Here is a 27,007-nt window from a genome sequence, read left to right as displayed (position 1 = left end):
TTACACATGGCAGTGTCTGCCATGTGTAAACCGCTGGCTGGAACTAGCTTTAGCAGATATATGCCGCTTCAGCATTGAGCAGTCACATTTTCACAAAACTTATACAGCATGTTAGTTGTGACTTTTTTTTTTTTTTTGGTAGAATATTATTTGTAAAATCAGCATTTATGAAGTGTCTAGATGATATTGAATATCTTAAATGTAACTAAAACTGATTTAAAGATCCTTGTTGGGGATCTAAATAGCAGAGTAGGGAATGATTGTCAGACACAAAAATATTTTGGGGAAAGTTGGAGAAGAAAGCAAAGCTAATAATAATGGCAAATCCTATCCTTCTCATCCATCTAGGATGGGTTGAGTCCCCTCCTAATGAGAGGTTACTGGTGTATTAATGCAGCTTGTTCGCCACTCTTCTGCTGCATCCCTAATGGTGATGTATCCATGTGTGTTAATGGAGCAGGTTTGCCTGCTTGTGGGATGAAAAAACCCTGCTGTCCATCCAAAGACCAGCTAACTTGGTTATGGCTGAGTAAGATCATTAAGCTCTTCACATCGTCGACAGGAATCGAACTTAGGACATGGACTGGTTATTACTAACACAATGTTCCAACATAGAAATGTGCACAAATTCACATGGAGAGAAGAGGAAAGATCTTATTGACCATGTTAAAAAAAAAAAAATCTTATTGACTATGTTATTGTTGATAGTGATGTTTTCTCACAGGACACTAGAGTGTACAGAGGATTTAAAATTGGAAGCGATCACTGTCTAGTCTTGAGTTGGATAAAAATGAATTTCATATTGAAAAGTAAAATGTAAAAAAAAGTTTTAAAATGAATAAAAGTTGAGCAGCTCTCGGATGAACTGTAGACTAAAATACACAAACATTATTCAAGAAAAAAATGGAAGAGTTTGAGAACAGGAACCAAACTTGGAGATTTAGTGGAAAATCCTGAAGAAAACATTGACTGATTCAGCCAGAGAGGTATGTGGTGAGGTTGTCTACAAGGATAAAAAAATCATAACTACATGGTGGACACAGGAAGTTAAAGAGGCAGTAAAGGAAAAGAAGAGAGCATATCAAAAGTTCCTGGCAAATAAGTCAGCTTGTGCTCTTACAGAATACAGAGACAAATGTAAGAAAGATAAACACTGTGTAAAACTAACTAAACAAAAGTCATGGGAATACTTTGGTAAGAACACAGAAAATAAATATCAAAGGTGGAAAAATATTTTGGAGGCTGTTGAAAAAGTTCAGAAATGGAGAAAACAGTGCTGTAAAAGGAATTAGAGATGATAAAGGGGACATGAAAACTGGTGAAAAAGATATCCTTGATGTAAGGAGTAATTATTTCGAAAAATTGCTAAACAAAACAATAAGTGACAATACAGTAGTAAAAAACACTCAACAGGCATGCAATCGAGAATACATATCCATACTCAAAGTAAAAAAAAAAGCCATCAAAAACCTGAAATGAGGAAAGGCAGCAGGAGTAGATGATATTTGACCAGAAATGCTGAAGTACAGAGGTATAAAAGTCTTACAGTGGCTGCACTGCATAGTCCAGAACTCCTGGACAGATGGATGAATTTCAGATGATTGGAGTAGAGCTCTCATAGTACCCATATATAAAAAGGGAAATAAAACTGAATGTGAGAATTAGAGGTATTTCCCTACTGAGTCCTGGTAAGATTTATGTAAGTATACGTGAGAAAAGGTTGAGAAGGATTGTGGAAGGGAAGCTTGGTGAAGAACAAGCTGGATTCAGGCCAAACAGAGGCTGTTAGGATCAGATTTTCACTTTATGATGAACAGTTGAGAAATGATGGGAATATAACAGAGATCTGTATTTAAGTTTTGTAGATCTGGAAAAGGCATATGACAAGGACAATAGAGAAAAGCTATTCAAAACGCTACAGTTGTATGGTGTCAATGGAGCATTATATAAAGCAATACTTAGTCTTTATTTGAGTTGTAAGTCAGCATTTAGTATTGAAGGAAGTACAAGATGATTTAATGTTAAATCTGGTGTCAGACAAGGATGTACATTATCCCCTCTGTTATTCATTATCTATATTGATCACATTATGAAGGAAAGTGGTATTAAACCTGATATCAAAATTCGAGATGTTAATTTCAGCTCTTTACTTTACGCGGATGATGTAATACTTCTAAATAAATTGGTACAAGTCTGCAATATTCCCTGACTAAATTGAATAACTGTTGTAATAAATTTGGAAATAAGCAATAGCAAGACAAAGACAATGAAAATAGGCAGAAGCATTACAAATATCAAATGCATTGTGAATGGAGAATCTATAGAACAAGTAAAACATTTCAACTACTTAGGTGCAATTTTAGTGAAGATGGTAAATTAAATATGGAAATAGACAACAGAATCAATAAAGCTAGTATGGTAGGAAGTAAACTGAATAAATTTATATGAAATAAGAGAGAAATTAGTAAAAACACTAAATTAGCTGTATACAAGACAGTGTTCAAACCAATTTTAACTTATGGATGAGAGCTGGGTTAGAAATAAAACACTTGACCCAAGACTAGAGACCACAGATATGAGAGTCCTGAGAAAGATTAGAGGCATGAACAGATGGCTTCAGTGGCAATATATTAAAAATGAGGATATTAGGAAAGAACTTAACATTGTTAGCATCCAGGAATGTGTTAGCAGAGCTAATCTCACGTATTATGGTCACTTAAACAGAACGGGAGAGGAAAGATTAGCAAAAGGCCTCTTGGTCTTTTTCTCTGCCAGGTGGACAGGAAAAAGACCCAGAGGAAGACCAAGATATAGGTGGATTGATACGGTAAAAAGTGCCTTCTTAGAAGACAGAAATATAAGATCTGATAATGTTGGAGTCTGGACAGGTAACAGATTGATTGGGAGGAAAATTGTAGATAGGAAGTTAGTGGTGATATAAATTTTTCATGTAGCGCAATCATATGCTGTACACTCCTTGAGCATGTCAGGAATTTGATGATGATGAAAGACTGACTTCCAGTCATATATATATATATATATACATATTCTTTTCACTTTACATAAATTGAGCTGTTTGTGCAGATGCCGGAATGAAGATCAGTGTGGCCAAAACTGAAACGTTTGTGGTGTCAAGACAACCATCCCAGTGCACTCTACATGTAAGTGGGGTCCCAATGAGGGAGGTGGAGAAGTTTAAATACCTTGGGTCCATATTCACGAATGATGGAAAATGGGACTTAGAGCTAGATACTCTAATTGGCTTAGCAAGCTCAATACTGCGGGAGCTTGGCCGTTCGGTAGTATTGAAGCAGAAGTTAAGCCAGAAGGCAAAGCTGGCTGTCTTCAATACAGTATGTCCCCATCCTCACCTATGGTCATGAGAGTTGGGTAATGACCGAAAGAATGCAGACACGAATCCAAATGGCTGAAATGAGGTTCCTTCGAGGGGTTGCGGGGCTGACAAGACTCGACAGAATCAGAAGCTCTGCAATTTGGGAAACCCTCAATACTCAACCGTTGCTTCTCCGTGTTGAGAGATTACAGTTACGTTGATACGAGCACCTCGTCAGAATGCCACAAGCGAGGCTCCCTCAGCAGGCCCTCTATTCCAAGCCAGAGGGTGGGAGGCCACGTGGAAGGCCAAGGACTCACTGGATAGATTATATCCAAAATCTTGGATGGACACGTTTGGGAATCCCACCAGAACACCTGAGCTTGGTGGCAGAGGATCGTGACCATTGGAAGTTCCTCTTGCAGCTGTTGCCCCCACAACCCAATTAGGAAACGTGGGCCTCGAAGATGTATGTATAAATTGAGCATTTTCTGTATCCAATGACTACATTATAAACAGCTGTTATACATTTTTCGTGGAAATGAAAATTTGAAAGCGGATGTTAGGACAAATCTGAAATGTGTTCACTTAGCTGCCATGTTTAGTGCTGCAATAAATCTGTTTTGTTTGCATACCTGCAGCAAGTCTGTGGGAGGGGAGTGTTTTTCCATTATGAGTGTCAGTTTCAGTTGTCTCTATTTAAACTAATTGCTAAATATAGTGCAAAGACGTCAAATGTCTCTGAATACTGTATTTAGTGATAAACAAAGCAACTTGTTTTTCTTGCTTCTGCAGTATTGCATCTGTTGAGATTGGAAAGTTTTTCATGGTATAGGAACATTTTATTTCAGTATTAGGAAACAAGAGACATAATAAAACTTTATCATCATCATCATCAAATTCCTGCCATGTACCCTCAAGGGGTGTACAGGATATGACAGTACTACATGAAAAAATTACATCATTACTAACTTCCTATCTACAATTTTCCTCCAAATCAGTCTGTTATTTGTCAAGACTCCAACATTATCAGATCTTATATTTCTATCGTCTAAGGCACTTTGTACCGTATCAATCCACCTATATCTTGGTCTTCCTCTGGGTCGTTTTCCTGCCAACCTGGCAGAGAACACTTGTTTTGCTAATCTTTCCTCTCCCATTCTATTTAAGTGACCATACCATCTGAGATTAGCTCTGCTAACGCATTCCTGGATGCTGACAATGTCAAGTTCTTTCCTAATATCCTCATTTTTAATATGATATTGCCATTGATGCCATCTGTTCAGGATTCTCATATCTGCGGTCTCTAGTCTTTGGTCAAGTGTTTTACTTCTGACCCAGCTCTCAGATCCATAAGTTAAAATTGGTTTGAACACAGTCTTGTATACAGCTAATTTAGTGTTCCGACTAATTTCTTTCTTATTCCATATGAATTTATTCAATTGACTTCCCACAATACCAGCTTTGCTGATTCTGTTGTCTATTTCTATATTTAGTTTACCATCTTCAGTAAAAATTGTGCCTAAGTAGCTGAAATGTTTTACTTGTTCCACAGGTTCTCCATTCACAACACAGTTGACATTTTCAATGATTCTGCCTATTTTCATTGTCTTTGTCTTTTTATTGCTGACCTTCATACCATATCTATTACAACAGCTATTCAATTTAGTCAGAGAATCTTGCAGACTTGTAGCGGATTTATTTAGAAGTATAACATCATCCGCATAAAGCAAAGAGCTGACATTAACATCTCCAATTTTGATATCAGGTTTAATACCACATTCCTTCATAATGTGATCCATATAGATAATGAATAACAGAGGGGATAATGTACATCCTTGTCTCACACCAGATTTAACATTAAACCATCTTCCTGTACTTCCTTCAATTCTAACTGCTGACTCACAACTCAAATAAAGACTAAGTATTGCTTGATATAATGCCCCATTGACACCATATAACTGCAGCGTATTGAATAGCTTCTCTCTTGGCACCTTGTCATATGCCTTTTCCAAATCGACAAAACTTAAATACAGATCTTTGTTATATTCCCATGCTTTCTCGACTATTTGTCGTAAAGTGAAGATCTGATCCTGACAGCCTCTATTTGGCCTGAATCCAGCTTGTTCTTCACCAAGCTTTTCTTCCACAATTCTTCTCAACCGTTTCTCAAGTATACTTGCATAGATCTTGCCAGGAACACTCAGTAGGGAAATACCTCTGTAATTCTCACATTCAGTTTTATTTCCCTTTTTATATATGGGTACTATGAGAGCTCTACTCCAATCATCGGGAATTCGTCCCTCTGTCCAGGCTTTCTGAACTATGCAGTGCAGCCACTGTAAGACTCTTATACCACCATACTTCAGCATTTCTGGTCGAATATCATCTACTCCTGCTGCCTTTCCACATTTCAAGCCTTTGATGGCTTTTTCTACTTCAAGTATGGATATGTATTCCTGACTGCATGCCTGGTCAGTGTTTTTTTATCACTGTGCTGTCATCACTGCTTGTTTCATTTAGCAGTTTTTCAAAGTAATTACTCCATACTTCAAGGATATCTTTTTCTCCTGTTTTCATTTCACCTTTATCATCTCTAATTCCTTTTACAGCACTCTTTCCTCCATTCCTAACCTTCTTCAACAACCTCCAGAATATTTTGCCACCTTCTTGATATTTATTTTCTATATTCTTGCCAAAGTCCTCCCATGACTTTTGTTTAGCTAGTTTTACACACTGTTTAGCTTTCTTACATTTGTCTCTGTATTCTGTAAGAGTAAAAGCTGACTTATTTGCCAGGAACTTTTGATATGCTTTCTTCTTTTCCTTCACTGCCTCTTTAACTTCCTGTGTCCACCAGGGAGTTCTGATTTTTTTATCTTTGCACACAACCTCACCACATGCCTCTCTGGCAGAATCAATCAATGTTTCCTTCAGAGTTTGCCACTGAATCTCCAAGGTTTGATTCCTGTTCTCAAACTCTTTCATTTTCTTTTCAATAATATTTCTGTATTTTAGTCTACAGTTTACATCTGAGAGCTGCTCAACTTTTATTCGCTTTAAAACTTTCTTACATGTTATTCTTTTCAATATAAAACTTTATCTATTCCTGAATAAAAATGAATACTATGTATTATAAGAAGTATTCATTTATATTTTTTTTATTTATTAATTATTTATTTTGTTGATTATGACAATCAAAATAAATATTATAAACTACAAGCATATGCAAGATATCTAGATATCTAGATAGAAGAGCCACTAACAAAAAAAAGTAATAATGAATGTAGGATTCCCAAAAGTGTGGATAACTCTGATCATGATTGGATATTATGTATCCTGTTACTGCATAAAACATAGAAGTGATCCTCAATAAACAAAAGAAAATTCTTAGAAAATCAAGTGAAATATAAATAAAACAAAGAAATAAATCCACATAATAAACACAACAAATTTTACAAGATGATTTGATGCTTCATCAATCCACAGGTATTCCTGTCATGCCTAAATGATAACCTGATCAACATTATTAGTTCTTTAGATTAGCTCCTCCTGATAGTTATTTACTAAACAACTAAATGTATACAGCTGCTGTTTATTATTGGGTAATTATTTATACTTTGCAAATAAATCTCTTTCCCTCTCATCGCAAGATTTTTTTTTTTTTTTTTTTTTTTTAAATTATGCCATCATAAATTCCCTTATTCCTGTGAATTTATATGATCACATGCTATTTGCTCCACCCAGCAAACAACAACTTACACATATATTATCACAAATGTTAATTATTAATAATTTGTTTGCAAGTAATGAAAGCATTTCTACTCAAACTTGTTCTTTCCTTTACATTTTCTTCTCACGACTTATTGATGATGGCTCACATATTTACACCTTTGAATAATTCAAATATACCAACCAAATATAGCATTCTTTTTCATTATTGCTTTCTAATATATCCTAAAACATACACATTCTCCCCCCCACAAACACACACATACACCAGATTTAGTTACAATTAAAGAACTGTTACAATATGTAGCTTGTTTGCCAAAAACACAAGATCAGATACTTAGGGTGACTGTGAGAGGACTATGATCACCCCAACATGAACACAAGGAATTAGAATATAGCATGGTGCTAGATAAAATATAACAAAATATATAAATATATATTAAATGATGTATAAATTATTACACAGGTATTTGCAAGTTATGCAAAACGTCAACAGGTTTGGAATTTTTCTTATTATATGAACTTTACAGAGTTCATGATATGGAAATGGTAAAATAAATTTCTTGTAGTTAGTTTCTTATCACTAATTTCTCATGAAAGAGGAAAGATTTTCCTAACAATATAAATTTCCAATATGAAACTTAAGTTTCAAAGCAACATGACAGGTATAACAAAATGATAATTCCTCTCACATATGTGTATACTGCTTTAGTTTACTTACATTTAAATTATAGCAGCCATATTTGGCAATCCTTAAGTTCAAAGATGTAAAGAGTACCAAGACAAATCACCAAACTCATTTCACTACTAGATAACACACTGCATGATCAACAATTACTTAAACAATTTGCAAAATTTGATTTTTGGAGGTAACAAAATAGAAAGAATTAGTGAACAAGCTACTTAGAGCTGTAACATACTTCAACAGTGCTGCTTTTTTAAACAAATAACAGCAGGATAAGAAATGTAAGGACAAAGAATCACTGGAAGAGGGGAGAAGTTTTTGAGCTTTTTATTAGATGTACATACTAACCAGATCAGCCAGGATACATCACTAATAACCATTGTCCCAGTTTTAAACAGCAGACTAAAAATAGACTATGAAAGATAGTGTGTGTAAAAACACAGTAACTAAAAATGGAATTAAATGGTTACAACCCTCATCAAATCCAGCAGATAATTGAATCCTATGTTGGAAACACCTAAGGATTCTTCAACAGACCACATGGTTCCAATCCCTCATATTTCTGGTATCTCTGAACCTGTTGGCAGAATTCTGAAGAAGTATCACCTTATTCCCACATATTTTCCTATCAACAAAATTTCTCATCTGTTAGCTGGTGTTTACAAGATTCCTTGTGAATCTAATTTGACATACTTTGGGCAGACAAGGAAAAAAGAATTAGTGAACATCAGTATTATACTGAATATGTGAAACCTCAAAAGTCTGTTCTGGCACAGCATAGTACTGACACTAAACAGTATCTCATGAAATGAAGCTTGTCTTCTGCATAGAAGCAGTTTTAAATATGAATGCCTCATCAAAGAAAGTTGTGAAGCATTTTGCATCAGCCTATCCTGAATCGTAATGATTGTCTCTCTCTCTCCCAAAAGTTTGGGAGATTTCTTATTTTACATAAACATCAAAAATAATTTTAATATTATTTATTAATATTAATTTCTAGCTAGTGGCAACTTTTAATTGGTAAACTGATTGCTGCATGTGTCTTGTATTCCTGTTCTTCGACCTGCTTGTTTCTACACACTGATGATGTACTGTTATTTTCAGTATGACATATCTGTACTTTCAATAAAGTTAATTACTGTGGCTATTGTGTAATTTGTTGTTTAAAAATAAACATTTGTAGACTATTTGTGAATACTATTTGTAAACAGTCAGTATTCATTTCAGTTAGTGAATGAAGATATTATACACTTAATAAAGGAAATGAGAACTGAATCTATCAGTTCCTTTTTTCAGTGTCTACTGCATTATCAAAAGTAAAAGAAATTTTATTTACCTAAAAATAAACAGACTATGAAATCTTTGTAAAACCATAAATGTGCAGACTGAATAATAAGTTGATAGAACACACCTATGAAAGTCCTTAGGTAATGACCTGAGTACTATTTCTTTGCTGGAAATGACATCATTAAACTCTGATAATTTAACCGGCTTGTCATGATTGTCTACAATGAATTCTGCTGCTAAGTAAATTAATTATATAAAATAAGAATAACAACATTTATTAAAATCTTAATTTTGAAAATATATAATATTGGGTTCATAAGTATCATGCAAAATATAGATTTCTGGAAAAATTTAAAATAAACTTTTAAATGACTTTCCAAAATAAATGTTACACAAGAATCATGGAGTATTCACTAATTACAGTATATATTGTTAAAAAATTTTAACAAGGAATCGAATCATGTGAACAGTTCAGAAATTAAGGCCTGGATTTCAAGAAACTGTTTAAACAATTTTCTTCATGTACACACTGATGAATATCTACAACAGTTGACTCTTGCTTCAGAAAAACACATTCACTACCAAAGGGTCCCAACACTCATAAACACAGTGCTATTCTAAAAAATAAATAAAAAAATTCCATACAGCCAATTGTCCACTGTAATTATTCCTCTGGTCACTACAGACTTGAAACTTTGCAATAGTGAAAGCGCACTGCACATATATTTGTTATGCAACTCTCACACAAAAATTATTGTAAACCTACAGTATATTAGTACCATTGGTGAACTAGGTTTTTGTTCTTTTTTTCTTTAAATTTTTATTGTTCTTTTTATATTTTTTACACAATCCAGAAATCCTGCTCTCAGGAGCAGGATTTCTGGATTGTGTAAGACTCGTTGGCAAAACAAGGGCAGATTAAAATATGAGTGATGAATAGTCAGACATTGCAAAACTCACACATCAGCATGTCATCATCCCTCAAAAGGAAGGAGTGGAGGAGATGACGACCAATGTGGAGCTAAGCAAGAACAACTTCCTTTGTTCAAACCCTGGATACATTAGACTGCCATAATTTAATTTCAGTCTTAATTTGGTTGAGCTTATTATTACTTTCTGTGTATAGCATTTGAGAAATAAGCTGACCTCACTGCAGAGAGCTAATATAGAGTTGCTATAGCTCTAGACCAGTGGTTCCCAACCTTTTTTCCACTTATGTACCCCCCCTTTTAAACCCATTTCTATAAATTGTACCCCTTGTTTTTAAAATAGCTGTTTTTAAATACTGACAGTTTTGTTCAGTGTCTATCTTAATGTAAAATAGTTTACTTTACTTGTTTTTCCACCATTACTGATTATTTTTTGTGTACCCCTGAACGACCAGCACGTACCCCTGGGGGTATGCACACCACCAGTTGGGAACCGATGCTCTAGACTTCTCATTACCTGAAGAGAACTTTGCAAGTCTGAATATATTATGCACCTTTGGTAGTAGTGAAATCTGATGTAAGCTTTATCGTATACAGCTCTGCTGTAAAGTAGTTACATTCTAGTAAGTTTGTGCAAATATAAGCTTGTCTGGAAAGATGCAGAAGATCTCACTAGGTGCTCTGATTTTGAGCTATCTGTGCAGACAGGCACAAAATCAGAGTATTCAGTTCTATGAGCTTTGAAGAGCAGCTGATAGACAACAGCAGGAGTCAAAATTTTTGGCAGCCACTGAAAGTAAAGATGGATGCTAATGAATATGATTTTCATTATGGAAGTGAGTTTGGTGATGTCTGAGCTATTTTGTCACCATTATTTCTAGAGCTTGTAGGAAAGCTTTTATCCACAAACCAAAGTACTTCGTGGTAGTCTGTTGGGTGTTGTAGAGATTCTCCTATTGTGGCTGAAAGATAGTTAGATGTATGGGGTGTTCTGGCAAGGATTTCATTTTAATAACATATAGCAGAGATAGCTATTGATGTTGATGTGACAAAAGTGTTCATTTGCCTTGTTGTACAGACTAGGAATAGGTGGTTTACAAAATGCTTAAGATGCAATTCTGATGGCTTAATGGTAAATAGGGCCAGTGTATGCTCCATAGCAGAAATATAGACCTGGGACCTGTAGTGAATTTTGATCTTATCAATGCCCTGTACAACGAAGCAAAGAACATTTGTCAACACTCCAGTAGGTGAAAGACAGGGAGTGAAGAATATGCATTGCATTATGGCACTTGTCTTGTAATTGACATAAGTGAAGGAGGAAACTGAGTTTACTGCCTCATATCTGTCCCAAGAACGTGGCTTCTGATGCAACTGGAATTGTGATTATACTAGTTGGAGTTCTGGGTCAGGATGAAGACCATGCCTGTGCAAAAGTGAACACAAATTGTCTTCTACTGTGAAAATGTGAAACCATTTACAAGCACCCATTTGGAGAGATGGTTAGTGGCTGGCTGCAGCTGTCTTTCTATGATCCTCATATTACATTAGTGACAGAAAATGGTAAAGTCATCTGCATATAGGACATTGTAAAAATACAATCCCCAGTCTATGAACGATATATGTTCCTGAGAACATCTAAGTCAGATTTGTATGTAACTCGAATCCCTGATGAACAGAGCATATACAGTCATATTAATAATAACAACAATACTATAGTGGCTCATATGTGACAATAATAATACAGTGTAATATAATAATAATACCTTGTACTGTAATAATAAGTTACAGAAACCATTGTGCCCTTTATTTTAATTCAAACAAACAGAACATAAAAACAAACATAAGTAATAAGCCTTAAATGCAGAAATGACTCTCTGGTCCATTGGCTGTAGTAAAATGCAGTGTTGGGAGGTAAAAGTACGACCTTTACATTAGGGTGAAGGTTATCTAAAGATGTTGGATGTCCAGGAACATTGTCCAGCACAAGCAGAATTTTAAAGGGAATTTTCTTTTACGAACAATAATGTTCCATAGCAGGAATAAAATAGTTCAAGAACCAATCTTCAAAAATGGCAAGTGCGACCCAGGCCCTTAAATTTAACTTCCAAATAATGGGAAGAACTGCTTTAATAATGTGGCAAAGTGCACGTTTGTTTACATGCGCAAAAGAAACTAGTTCCCGAATTATTAATTTAATTATTAATATCCTTATGGGAGCCCGCTCGTAAGTATGGAATGCTGTAAGTCGGGTTGTCCATAACCTGGGGACCGCCTGTACTCATAATTCAAAATTCTGAAGATTTTTACAAATTTTTACGAATTTTACAAAACTAATATGTTATTAGTTTTGGTTTCATAACATGCACATTGGCACTTGCGATGTGCCCATTATTGATATTATTATTATTGTCAAAATGAAATGTAAACCATGTGAAATTGATATACTTTCATCTAGATTCTGATAGTTGTATTACTTTCAATTTTTTTACTGTAATTTAAAATGATTAAGCGTTGTGTTTTGAAAGACATTCATGTTATGTTAACAGATACAACATGTCAACCATCATACGCAACTTCTTGCTTGCCATTTACAGGGAGTGTGCATGTTCACCAAGGAGATTAATGGGTGATTGACAGCTGAGACAGAGAGAATTCAGAGTAATGAGGAATAGAGAGCTAATGGAAGTTTAAGAACGTACACTGAAGGAATTTTGTTCTTAGGAAGTTTTTTAAGCTTTACATGACAATCGGCAGAATATTAATACAAGATTCCGAAAAGGAATCGTAGGACTGAGTCTTTAAACCTTGGAGTTGTGACTGTCAACAAATATTTAGTAAATAAAAGAAGATATTGCAGTCGGTGTTCTAACTGAATGTTCAAGTAAATGTGGAATAGAAAATTTAATCTTCTGTCTTAAGGACACCAGATTACTCTAGAAAAAGCAATTGGTGATATTTAAAAGCGTAAATGAAGAGCTGTACTTAGATCTGTCGTTTATGAAGTAGTAGAAAAAACCTTTCTCTCTGGTACAGTAAATTGTGCATCAAATAGAAATGCAAGAGGTATGAAATATTTATACTTCAGTGAGACAGGAGAAATAATATTGTATGCTACATAAGGGATATAAAAAGAGGATCCTATGGAAAAGAAAATTTTATGTTTTCGGAAAAAGACCTAACAAAGAAACTGGCTCCGATGAACATTTTGTTATTGTAAAAACAAGGTGTTTAGTCTGGTATAGTCCACCTACACTTGCTAGAGCTTCGTTTGGCGACATGGCAAGAATAGTTGATGCATGCTGAAGGAGAGAAAGAAATGAAGGATGTACAAACTGGTCACCAACAAGCGAAATCACGTGCTTTCTTGTCTGTCGCTGTACTAGTAGTAGCTTGATTTTTGTTGTCGCTTTTTTTGCATTAATTTTTTTTTTTATTAATTTGTACGATGGATCCAGTACAGTCAATAACTTCCAGTGTTAAACCTTCCAGTAGCTCTTGCAAAAGAATATTGAATTATGTGCTGACATTCTGCGGAAAAGAATCATTAGAAGGCAGTCTCCTTGTTCCCCTTTTTCAAGTCATAAAATGTGTCATAAAAATAAGTTTTTCAAGTCATAAAAAGAAGAAAAACTGCCAAACCTTTCTAAAAATACAGCTGTTATAATTGATAATGCTTCATATCACTCCATTCAATTGAACAAACTTCCAAATTGGTCTAATAAGAAGCAAGTTCTAATAAGAAACAAGCAATCCATACTTATGGATTGGCTCTCTGCAAATAACATTTCTCATTCCCCAGATATGTGAAAAATTGAATTGCTTAATTTGGTCAAAAGAAATTCACCCACAACTAAACTATTTAAATTCCACATGATGCTCAAAGAGCATGGATTCCTAGCTTTGAGGCTACCACCATATCACTGTGATATTAATGCTATTGAGTAGGCTTGGGCAGAAGTGAAAAATTACATTCGTCATCACAACGTAACTGGGAGGTATTGATATGTCAAAACTTTTTAAGCTTTCAGAACGGCGATTGAAAGTATTAATGGGAAAATTTTGCTCTCATGTCACCTCATTGGAAAATATGTATTGGGACATAGACGGAATTATCGAAGTATTATGTAAACCTTTGGTGATCAATTTAAGTGAAAGGTGATGGCGATTCGGACACTGATTCAGATGACTATGAAGATTAAAAGGTTTTGATAATGGAAAATTTTTTTTCAACCTTTTTTTTTACATGGTTTTGTTAAAGAGTCATAAGTCATAAATAATTAATCAGTTTAGGACATTAAAGTGTCTTAGTTCTCTCAACTGTAAGTTTAGAATATCTTTCATTTGAAAAAATTTCTGTTTTTCTGCATAATTATTTTTATTTTATACAAAACTTTCTTAAAAATAAATTTCGTTAAATTTTTATTTTATGTTATACCTTTTTTAATTTTGTTAATACTCTACGTACATTTTTTCCAACTGTTATACAAGCAAAATAGTTACCACTTTAAAAACTACAATGTTCGTAAAAGAAAAGCTAAATTTTCTGACCTGTAATAATTAACAAACTCATCCCAGAAGACGGATTGATTACCATATTATCAGAATGGATTCTCCTTTTTGTGACATGCGCAGAAGTGTCAAAGGGTCTCGCATCTGTGGGTGTACTACAGACATGAAGTCCATGTTAAACAATCCAGTAATAAAATGAGTCAAAGAATGGGTGATTTTAATATTTTTGGATAAGAAAATCTCTAAAGTGTAGATTTATTTTAGAAGGCCTTGGATCCAGTACTTTGTATTTATGTAATGTCATTTCAATGTATATGTTGTTTTAGTTTTTATTAAACATATGTATTTTTTGTATTTGGTCTTCAGTCAGTGATTAAAAGAAACAAATGTTAAAAGTCATTGCACCAATCAGAATTAAATCCATGTGTAAATACTAAACACTCAGAGAATAAAAATAATCTTTATAGACACAATCTAGAATTTCTAAACAGCATTACTTACTATTGGAGGAAGTTGTTATCAAGTTAACTTTGATTGCAAAAAGCATAATACTTAACACAGAATATTGTGGGACTACCTCTTCTTGGTTACAGGGACAGGAGAGGGCAGTTCCCATTCAGACTTGGAAGGTTCAGTTAGATAAGAAGTTTTTGATAAAAACAGGGAGATTCCTTCTAAGATCAAAATCACTGTAGGTCTTTCAGTATTCCAAAAATCTCCAAGCAGTGTCATATGCTTTTTCATAATCAAAGAAAACCAATACTAGATACTCGCATTTTAGGAAGGCATTTCTAATGGATGCCTCAAGTTGAACAAGATGATCAGTGGTAGAATGATATTTTCAGAAGCCAGACTGTTATGGAAAAGAGGTTGTTTCTCTCCAGAAACCATAAAAGACACAGTTAGCCATTTTTCCAGAATCTTGCACAAGGAGCTGCTCGGGGCAATTGGACAGTAGTTATGTCGGAATTTTGGATCCTTCCCTAGCTTAGGAAGGGTAACTATAATCGTCTTTTGTCAGGTATCTGGAAATATGCTCTCACAGAAACTGCTGATGTAAAAGTGCAGCAGTTGATCTACAGTCAGCATTGATAGATGTTTCACAATCTCCTAATGATACTATCTGTATCCATTGTCATAAGGCTGCTTCTGCTGCTGTAATTGCATGGTTTGTGGCCATGAACATGAAACACTTGACTGGCCTCCACAGAGCCTTGATCTCAACCCTACTGAACATCTGTAAGATGAACTGGAGCATTGGGTGAGATCAAGGTGCATCTGCCCCACAACAGTTCAGGACCTCATTACATGCCTACAGGAAAAATGGTCCAAAATTTCCATTAACTGCTATTATACGCTTGTGAAAAGTATGTCAATAGGATTGTTGCAATCGTCACATCAAAAGGAGTTATTGTTCCATAACTAACATTTTGCATTTTGTTTACTTGTTTTTCCGCCATTACTGATTGTTTTTTGTGTACCCCTGAAAACGACCCAGCACGCATCCCCGAGGGCATACATACTACCGGTTGGGAACCGATGCTATAGGGCAGTGTTTCTCAAAGTGTGGTACGCGGACCCCTGGGGTCCGCGAAAGGTCTTCAGGGGGATCCGTGGCAATTTTCGGCTATGCATCATTAACGCATGGAATAAAATTTAAGTTTGAGATCGTAAAACGTTCCTATTGTATCACTGAATAAGGTAGATAAAGGATTAAACTAAACTTATTATTGAATAAGGTACAGAGACATCTGCAGGCTGTGTAACATGTTTCTCAACAAACAGTGCAATTAGAGACAACTGGCACTAAATAATGAATCGCATGACCCCTCCCACATAAAATGCTGTATAGTAGACAATCAAAACCATATGGTGCACTGGCAACATATGGTTTTGTTTGAGTGAACGTGTTAAAACTAAGAAATATATAGTGAATGTGTTTCAGATATTATATAAGGAATTCGGTTGAAGAGAATTAGCATTTCAACTGAACTGTCGGCTTGCCTGTCAATTAGTAGCACGATCTTTTGTTAATACCACACCAATTATATGAACGTCTTCATAACTGCTTTATTTCTACTGGCCTACCATTGCTGTCTGTTTCGAGTTCTGCTTTCACTAGCCATTTGTTGAAGGACTGTTCGTTAAATACGGTAATTTTTTTTAGCTTTCAAATTCATAAGTATGGATCACTAGTTAAAGAATGGATTTTTAAAATGCACAAAAGAGAGGAACATAGTAGATACAAGTAGCTGTCAGCAACAAGAAAATGTTGATATTGTATCTGGATCAAGTGAAATTGATAAGTGTGTATCGTCTGACATCTCTAAAGAACCAACTAGGAAGAAGATGAGAAAACTTTGTAAGTATGATATAAATTACTTGAAATGTGGATTTTCATAGAAGGGAAATGAAGAGGAACCTATTCCATTATGTGTAATTTGCGGTGAAACTTTAAAAAATGAAAGCATGAAACCATGTAATTTAAATCGCCATTTTGAATTGAAACATAATGAATGCAAGGATAAACCTGTCGAATTTTTTCAAAATAAAGTATTTAAAAAATTTAAAAGAATCTCAAAAAGTGATGTCGATTGTGTCAGGAGGTGAAAATATGAAGTCTTTAGAAGCTTCATATCGTGTGTCGCTATTAATAGCAAAAATGTGGTACAGCAGAAACAATTGCTGAAACTTTGGTCAAGCCTGCAGCAAAAATAATAGCGGACATTATGATCGGAGATGATGCAAAAAGATCTTTTGATCGGATTTGCCGTTCAAATAGTACCGTTCATTGAAGAATCACTGAAATGGCTGAAAATATAAAACAAACATTGTTATCCGATATACGTAAGAGTCGTTATTATGCATTGCAGGTAGATGAATCCACCGACATTACAAATTTTGCAAATCTTCTAGTGTTCGTTAGGTACGAAAAAAATCAAAAAATTCATGACGACCTCTTATATTGCCAACCCTTGCCAGAAAATACAACAGGAGAAGAAATATTCAACAGTATAAATACCTTTATGCATCAAAACAAGCCTGATTGGAAAAGTTGTGTTGGAATAAGCACGGATAGAGCGAAATTCATGGTCGGATCTAAAAAAAGGGCTTGTTTCAAAGATTCAAGCTGTTGCACCAAATGCAAAGTCGACACACTGCTGCATACACAGGGAGGCTTTGGCTACACTTATAATAAAACTATACACAACTTCTTTTCCATACCGATGTTCGTTGGCTTTCTCGTGGAAAAGTCCTTACTGGTTTATTTGAATTTTGGAATGAAGTACAAGTTTTTCTTGATGAAAATTTTGAATTGAAAAAGCATTTACATAATTGGAAATGGCTCAGTCAATTAGCATACCTGGCAGATATATTTACTGTATTAAATAGTCTTAATTTATAATAGATTTAGTTTAACCCTTTATCCAAGTGTGAGCAAACAAAGTTTGTGCCTGAAAGTATCTTCAGGACTGGGATAAGATAGTACAACACCGGACAAACTCGTTGCAAAGGTAGAGCAAGCTAACATCGCTCCTATCTCAGTATCTCCCATAATACAAAACACATCCCCTTGCAGATATGTATAATGTTATGCATTATGCATAACATTATATTATAACATTATGCATTATAATAACATTATGCATAACATTATACATATCCACAAGGAGATGTGTTTTGCATTATGGGAGATACTGAGATAGGAGTGATGTTAGCTTGCTCTACCTTTGCAACGCGTTGTTGGTGTTGTACCGGTATCCGGAGAGTTCATCGAAAAACAGTTTACCGAAAGACAATTCATTGAAGGCAATTCATCGAACAACAATTCGTCGAAAAAGTCACCGAATAAACAATTCATCGAAAATCAGTTTATCGAAAAACAATTAATCGAAAAAGCAATTAATCGAAAAAGCAATTCATCGAAAGACAATTCCCTGAAAAAGCAATTCACCGATGAGCAGTTAATCGAAAAGACAATTCATCGAAATGCAATTGATCGAAAAACAACAATTCATCGAAAATACAGTTCACCGAAAAATGAATTATAAGGCGTGTGGGGGCGAAGATGTGTGCGCAATTTTTTTTTTGGTTTGTTTTGGATTATTTTGAGAGGTATATATCTTTTTATTATCCTACTATTTATAACTACTATTTATCCTACTTCGTTCAGAAAGCGATTTTTTAGCAGGGCATACTGGTTGCAGTGAATGATATCCACTGAGGCAGGTATAGTTGAGATGTTAAAAGAACATTTCATAAAGGGATTTCATCCTCATGAAATTTTTTAGCTCATATTCTAACCATTGATGAAACATGGCTTCGTCACTATGACCCAGAGAACAAACAACAGTCAATGGAGTGGAGACACAAAGGTTCTCCATGGCCAAAGAAGTTTCAAACCAAACAGTCAGCAGGGAAAGTTCTTGCCATTGTCTTTTAGGATATGGATGGTGTAATCCTTACCCCAATTGAGAAAGGTGAAACTGTTACAGCAGTTCTGAAGGAACTGAAGGAGGTACTGAAGGAAAATCCGTTCGAGAAACTAAGCAGAAGCATGTTGCTTTTGCAGGACAATGCACCTGCTTATGAAATCCAACAGACAATATACGACTTGGGATTTCAATATCTACCTCAAACACCATATTCACCAGGACTGTCCCCAGGGCCGGCCCTAGAAATTTTGTCGCCACGTGCAGTAGCATATTTTTCTACCCCTTCCCCTTAAAAAAAACTCTTTTACTTAATTATTTATACACAAATATAAATATACACAAAAGAAGAAATCCATCGGAATCGAATCGGAACTGCGCAGTGGTCACAAGCAGTGGGATACGCGCAGTCGCCATAATATGGAGTTGCTCCATCATGTTGGAAAATGAGGCCCTGCACATTCTCAATCTGGGGAAACACAAATTTCTCTAGCATATTTAGGTATGCCACTCTCGTAATCGTCTCCTCATGGAAAAAATGGCTCAACAATGAGATCATGCATGATCGCAATGTTGAGCCATTTTTTTGAACCAACTCGAAAAATTCCAAAACAGAAAAATCAACTTTAAGAAACATCTCATCCCTAGAAAATGGAAGACTACAAAAAAAACCTTGGTGTGAATGTATAAAAAAAAGTCCTCCATCCTAAACTTATTTTCTACAAAACTGCAGAAATCAAGAAGAGAAAAATTCTACAGCTCATTTAATGAAACTGCTGAAAAGGATTTCAGCATCGACGTTTATCAAGGATGTCAAGCGCCTTTATCAGGGTGTTTAACCTGAAGGTGAGTTAGCCTGTCTCATACGAGGATGGAAGATTTTTCCTCTCTGAAACTTGGTTTTTTCCTTGCCGAAAAATAAGCGAACCGAATTGGAAAAACGCGCAGGGATTTAAGGCCAGTTGCTTCTTCCTTAATTCAAAACAACTCAACCCAATTTCAATTTCCTTTAGCAGTGTGTTTTCTAACAGATCTGCCGACCACTGGCATCCATCAAAAGTCGAATAAGACTTCCAACCGCTGCTCATCTAAATATAACACCAGATGAGTATGATTCTAAAAGGTCTACAGGACTGTTTTTTAAGACTCTTTATTCATCATTCCTTATTTTATTATTTTCCTTTCCTAGAGAATATTTTAACCTTTTATTTATTTTTTAACAAACTGCACCGATCACCTCCTCAAAACCCACACATATACTCTTCAGTATTCTTAGCCTATTCCTCCCCTTATTAACTGCAATTACTTGCTTTCGAGGTTATTCGGGAGATAAGTGCATGTGACACTCCTGTCATTGAGGAATAACAGAAACAGGAGTAAATAAGTGAAATATGATTGAAAAATCTTCAGGAATGAATTTTTTTCAAGTTTTCCAATATTTTTACTCTGAATTTTCTGTATATTTTATTATTATATTGTGAAAAATATTTACATCAAAGAATCAATTTATTATTATTAGTAGTAGTAGTAGTTGTAATATTAATGATTAATACTATTTTCCTTCATCCTCCTCAATATAATGATTGTTGGTATAGCAATGCTACTTTACTAAGGAATAATTACAGAACAATATCGATTCTTATTGTTTTTCTTGTCTGATTTGCCTATTTCCAGGAGGAAAAGCCTAATCATCTCAGTATTAGGCCTACTAACTTACGTTCAGTAAATTTATTTATTTATTTATTACATTTATTAATGAAAAAATTTTATTTGGATTCCGTATTTGAAACTTTTACAAAAAAATGTCGAACCCTTCCAGTTTTCAGTTCAGCTATATTCAGGGCTACAAAGACTAGTGTCGAAATTATGTATACAATAACTCGCAGACTTGGCAGAATTCGCAGAAGTTTTCAGAACAAGAAGCTGAATGCACTGTTTGGTTTTAGTGCGTAATGGATCACTTGTATCATGATATTTTCGTAAAGAAGTTCCTAAATGATATTAGCAATTTCGCTCTGGCTGGATGAAATTTAATGAAATTTTTAATTTCAATCGACTAGACTTATTGTGACAAAATTTGGTAGAACGAATTTCTTAGCCTATTCCTCCCCATATTAACTGCAATTACATGTTTTCGAGGTTATTTGGGAGATAAGTGCATGTGGTACTGGTACTCCTGTCTTCTCTACAGATAAATTGCTAACTGTACAATGAAGCAGGATGTACACTTACATTAAATGCTCTAAAATGCAAGAAAATAATTATTATATTTCAATGACCACTTAAATATGTTGTCTGTATCACGAGTAACGTTCTGAATTGTTACTGAAGACTTTTAAACAATACTTTGCAAGAAAAATGACTTTTTGATGAATTATGAAAGAATTCATCGAAAAATTTTCGATGAATTGTTTTTTCGATGAATTGTCATTCGTTAAATTGTCGTTCGGCGAATTGCTTTTTCGATGAATTGTCTTTCGATTAACTGTTTTTCGATGAATTTGCCTGTAACCGTTGTACCACCTTACCCCAGTCCTGAAGATACTTTCAGGCGCAAACTTTGTTTGCTCACACTTGGATAAAGGATTAAACTAAATTTATTATAGTCTAACCAAGTGAAAAATAAACTTTCAAAGTCTTAATTTATCTTTACAAGGCAAGGAAATGTCTATATTTCATGTCCAAGATAAAGTGAACGCCACTTTGGCAAAAATGAAGTTATGGCAAAAGCGGGTTGGTAATGGAGAATTTGACGCGTTTCCATTGCTTCATGAATTGCTCGCAAGTTCAAATGAACAAAATGATGATGATGTGAAAATTACTATCATGCAGCATTTAAACAGCTTATAAATGAATCTAGAAAAAGTATTTCCCTGAATTGGACATTAATATTGAGTGGATAAGATACCCTTTCAATAAAAACAAATTTATGCCAAAGGGTCTATCGTCAATAGAAGAACAACTTTTAGAACTAGCTTCTGATGGTTTCCTAAAAAATAAATACAGCGAGAATACGTTAATCATCATTTTGGCTACAAATACAGAATGAATTTCCTGAATTAGCAGATAAAGCTCTAAGGTTCATTTTTCTATTTCCAAGTTCATATCTGTGTGAAGTTGAATTTTCAGCCCTTGTAGATTATTAAGACGAAGAAGAGGAATTGCATTATAGATGTTGAATCGCATTTGAGATTGAAATTAACAACTATAGAGCCAAATTTTGCTGAAATTTTATCTCACCATAAGCAATTTCACTCCTCTCATTGATGATAAAGTATTTCAAGTAAGTAAAACTTTATAGTATCTTTATAAAGTTTGTTCTATTAAAAATAAATCATATTTTCTGTTTGCATGAACATATAAATTCAAATAAAATAGATATTTAATTTTTTAATATTTTAAATTAATTTATTTATTTTTAATTAATTAATTTTTTAATTAATTAAGGGATACGTGGTAATAATGAAAATTTAAGAAGGGGTCTGCAGATATATGAAGTTTGAGAAACACTGCTATAGGGCATTCAATATAATGATTTTTCTGATTGTGCTGCTGTAGTTGCTTCAATAAGGATAGCTCATGAACCCAGATTCTTTACTTTTTTTTGTAGTTCCTGCCAACCCCTCCAAATCCTTCTGGGTGAAGCCGAGTGATCTGGGTGATCCTACATCTTATTAAAGTGGGTACCATGGCTGTTTATTCCTTATACTAACGTGTCTTTTGCCTTCTTTACAAACAATGTACTTCTGCAAGAGAGGCTCGATTTCATCTATGTTTTTTGTCAGAAAACACAATTCCATTGTTGGAATGTTTCCATTATTTTTTTTTTTTTTGATGGTATCATCTAGCTTTCTATGATGAGTGGTTTTGTTTTCATTAGTCAGGGATTTTTTTTTATTTTTTTGAGAATTGTGTAAAATGTTCAAATTCCACTTCCTCTAGGGCAGTGGTTCCCAACCTTTTCCACTTGTGTATCCCTTTTAAACCTTTTCTATAAATTGTTCCCCTTGTTTTTAAAATAGCTGTTTTTAAATACTGACATTTATTGTTCCATAACTAACATTATGCATTTTGTTTACTTGTTTTTCAGGCATTACTGATTATTTTTTGTGTACCCCTGAACGGCCCAGCACGTATCTCCAGGGGCACACATACCACTGGTTGGGAACTGATGCTATATGGCATTCGATGTGATGATTTTTCTGATTGTGCTGCTGTAGCTGCTTCAATAAGGATAGCTCATGAACCCAGATTCTTTACTTTTTTTTGTAGTTCCTGCCAACCCTTCCAAATCCTTTTGGGTGAAGACGAGTGACATTTTTTCAACAGGATTTCACCTGTTGAGCATAACATTAGAAAGAGTGGTATATTTGTTGCAGCCTCTGATGTTTTTAGTTTCTTACTTTGCTTTTCTGTTGATGATCGAGGACCCCTAATAAACATGTTCATTCTCAGGAGGAGTTGGATTCAGTGCCAGAGCTCCCTACCCACCCTTGATCCCTTGCAGGCAAGCCCATTAGCTGATTGATTTTGGCTGGGCCATCCAGACTGCCTGTCTTGCCAAAGCAAAGGCCAAAGTAGTGCAAGCATACCAGGATACCCCCCCCCTCTCTTTAAGGATGTCCTTAGGTTGCACAGCAAGGCACATACAAAGTGGCAAGGGTCTAGATAGCAAGTATATACAGGATAATAAGAAAGACAGATGAAATAAAGCAAAGAATACAGGAAGAAAAGTATATTAATTATATTTTGTATATGTAATATATATTAGTTTTAAGAAGAGTTGTGATGGAAAGAACACTGCTCAAGAATATTAGGCAAAGAAAGACCAGATTTGCTGGACATCTTCTGAGAGGTTCTTCGAGACACCTGTCAAGAACTATATTACAAGGAAAAGTTGAGGGGAAGAGAAGACGTGGAAGACCAACTAGAGAGTGGTTCAATGACATCCTGGAATAGACTGGTTTAAGAATGATGGAGGCAACAGACAGAGAGAAATGGAGAAGAGCTGCTTATCTGCTGCAACTCTCTTGCTAGAGGATGTTGCTGGACGATGACGAATGTATATTAGACAAAGAATATTACTGTGTGAAATACTGTCATTTTTTACAGGTGATTTTTTTCTGAGATGTGAGGTTGAAATTCTACAATTAGGGAAGAATTTTATAAAAATCAATATGTTGTTTCATTAATTTAACACCTTTTACTAATGCAAGGTCCAGAAGAATCTTGACCACCTCTATACAATCCTTATTCTTGTAGATAAGCTTATACGTTGGTGATACATAACTGTTAATTTTAAGGAAAGGACAACATATATTATTATATTAACTAAATAACTTTAATTAATACTTCCAATATTTTGGTAATTGTTACATTACCATTTTCAGGGAACATAAAAATTAATGAAATGTGCACGCAGGCACTAACGCTGAGCAAAAATGGCTGCCACCTAGTGGGCCAAATTGGGTATTACTTCGCTGTTTGGGCTGATGTTCTAAGAATGCAAGCCTCCGATATTTGGGATAGTCTCATACATCCAAATTTATTAAGGTTTGGGGAGTTTTTTAAGGCTGTCAAAAGTTTTTTTGACACTGATTCTAAGAATAATCTCTCATATTTAAACTTGTTGCAGTGTAGTAAGGAAGCTTTCTTCCAAAGTATTTTATGGCGGGTGTCCAAGGCATGGTCAGCAAGTCCTGAGTGGCTATAACGGTGGAAACGGATATAATTCGTATGTTCAGATATCCTGATATTAGCAGTCCTGCCTGTTTGGCCATAGTAAGACAGTTTACAACTACAAGGGACCTGGTAAACTCCTGGTAGGTCTAGAGGAAGTGGTTGGTTCTTGGGAGAGCGGATAAGAGATGCCAATTTTTGATATGGTTTGTAACAAGTTGTCAAGTCATATTTTTTTAAGATTTCTGTTAACTTTTCAGAAGTATCATGAATATAAGGAATAGTGACAGATTTAGAGTAGTCCTTATTGTGGAAGGGGCAGGGAGTTGGGGTTAACTGGTTTTAATATTTTTTGGATTTTATGGGGGTTGTATCCATTGGCTACAAAGGTATTAGGAATATGAATAAGTTCAGTAGTAAGGGCATTGTTATCTGAACTGATTAATTTTGCCCTGTTATATAGGGTTTTTATAATCCCATATTGTTAGGAGGGGGATGGTGTGAATGCTGGTGAATGTATCTACCTGTATGTGTGGGTTTTCTGTACACTGAGAAAGCCAGGGATCCATTAGGCTAGCGTGTAATCAGAGTATCTAGGAAAGGGGGATTGCTATTGTTTTCTTTTTCTAAGGTAAACTGGATCCTGGGGTTTTGATTGTTTAGGTGTGAAAGGAAGTTTTCAAGTGTGTCTAGGCCATGCAGCCAAATAGCAAACACAATCATCTACATAGCATAGTCAAACAATAGGTTTAAGTGGGGCCGAGTTTAAGGCTCTTTCTTCGAAGGTCTCCATAAAGAAGTTGGCCAGAGGTGGGGAGAGTGGAGAACCCATGGCATAGTCCCCTCTATTTGTCAATACGGCAAGTTAAAACTGAAGATCGCTAGACAATTGAATCAACTAGCCTTTCTAAAATGCTGACGGGATAATAATGCGATCCCCAATTGTGTAAAATTGAAGCACCGATTCACTTCTCCTAAAGCTCTCCGCATACATAGACATACTAGCTTCGCTTTATTACGTGAGCAAATTACTGCTACTCGCTTTCTCTTGGCCAATATTAACGAGGCTATTCGTATGCTAGAAGAAGAGCTTACCGCTAAGCTAAATGATGATGATCTTTGGATGATCCTCTCCGACTTCTCTAATTATTCAGCAAATAAGGAATTCCAAAAAGTACGTTGTCGGCACATCAAAAAATTTGAAAGTTTGAAAAAGAACTCAGCTAGCAAACCTCAACTGCCTCTCAACAAAGTAATAAACCTGTCATCCCTAACCTTGAAGCCTAAAGCTATCAGCGTGCTCTCCCTAGGCCACAACTTCGCTATAACATAGAAAAAAATCCCTTCTGAAGAAATAATGATTCATTTAGAACGTAATATCCACAGCCTTCCCAACCATATTGCCAACAATATCAGACTAGATGCAGCCAGTGTTCTCACTAAAGCCGAATTCCTGTAGAGCTTTGAATTCTAAAGAAGAATTCAAAGCGCTACAGGAATTAAAAAATAACAGTAAAATAATAATTACTAAAGCAGATAAGGGAAATGCCACTGTAGTTCTAAACAAAACCGACTACACAGGTAAGCTTTCCTCCTTGCTATTAGATAGGTCTACTTACCTCCCTATAGAATATGATCCTACCAACTCCCAAATCAGAACACTCCATAAGCTCCTTAAGAAGATTACTTCTTGGCCAGTGGAAATTACTAATAAACTAAAACCTTTTAACTCTAGACCCCCCCCAGAATATATGGACTTCCAAAAATCCATAAACAGAATTTGCCATTACATCCCATTGTGGACGGCATCGATTCCCACACATACAAACTAGCTAAACATTTAGCCAAAGTGCTCACACAATATACTGGCAACACACCTTCACACATTAAAAATTCAGCATACTTTAAAGCCAGTATAGAAACCGCTTACTCCAACACACTGATATAATGTGTCAGTTTTGATGTCTCCTCCTTATTCACCCATTTCCAACTCGAAGATACTTTGGACCTCATCCAAGGCAAATTTCCTCCCAATATCTCAGCCCACCATGAACTCAGGCTATTTTGTTTGGCAAGGAAAATTCTACAAACAAATAGAGGGGACTGCCATGGGGGTTCTCCACTCTCCCCACCTCTGGCCAACCTCTTTATGGAGACCGTCGAAGAAAGAGTCTTAAACTCGACCCCACTTAAAACTATTGTTTGGCTATGCTATGTAGATGATGTGTTCGCCATTTGGCCGCATGGCCTAGACACACGCGAAAACTTCCTTTCACAACTAAACAATCAATACCCCAGGATCCAGTTTACCTTAGAAAAAGAAAACAATAACAATCTCCCTTTCCTAGATACTCTGATTACACGCCAGCCTAATGGATACCTGGCTTTCTCAGTTTGCAGAAAACCTACACATACA

General features: G+C 35.3%; 1 protein-coding gene across 3 annotated transcripts in view; it reads right to left on the bottom strand.

Moving 5' to 3' along the window:
* Nucleotides 1-27,007, bottom strand: part of LOC150093803 (FAST kinase domain-containing protein 4-like) — an 88,909-nt gene that overhangs the window by 8,060 nt on the left and 53,842 nt on the right. For 2 of the 3 annotated variants that reach the window (XM_090412969.1, XM_090412970.1), the window contains exon 7: nt 9,163-9,274. In XM_090412969.1, the coding sequence (XP_090269095.1) occupies nt 9,163-9,274 (112 nt within the window). The remainder of the gene's footprint in view (nt 1-9,162; nt 9,275-27,007) is intronic. The other variant, XM_090412971.1, reaches the window with a different exon arrangement.

The sequence above is a fragment of the Typopeltis vanoorti genome, chromosome 23 (genome assembly GCF_054136105.1).
Source record: "Typopeltis vanoorti isolate ZY-2024b chromosome 23, IOZ_Tvanoo_1.0, whole genome shotgun sequence".
NCBI lineage: Eukaryota > Metazoa > Arthropoda > Arachnida > Uropygi > Thelyphonidae > Typopeltis > Typopeltis vanoorti.
The sequence above is the reverse complement of the archived record's forward strand: the minus strand, read 5'-3'. Positions and strand labels throughout refer to the sequence as shown.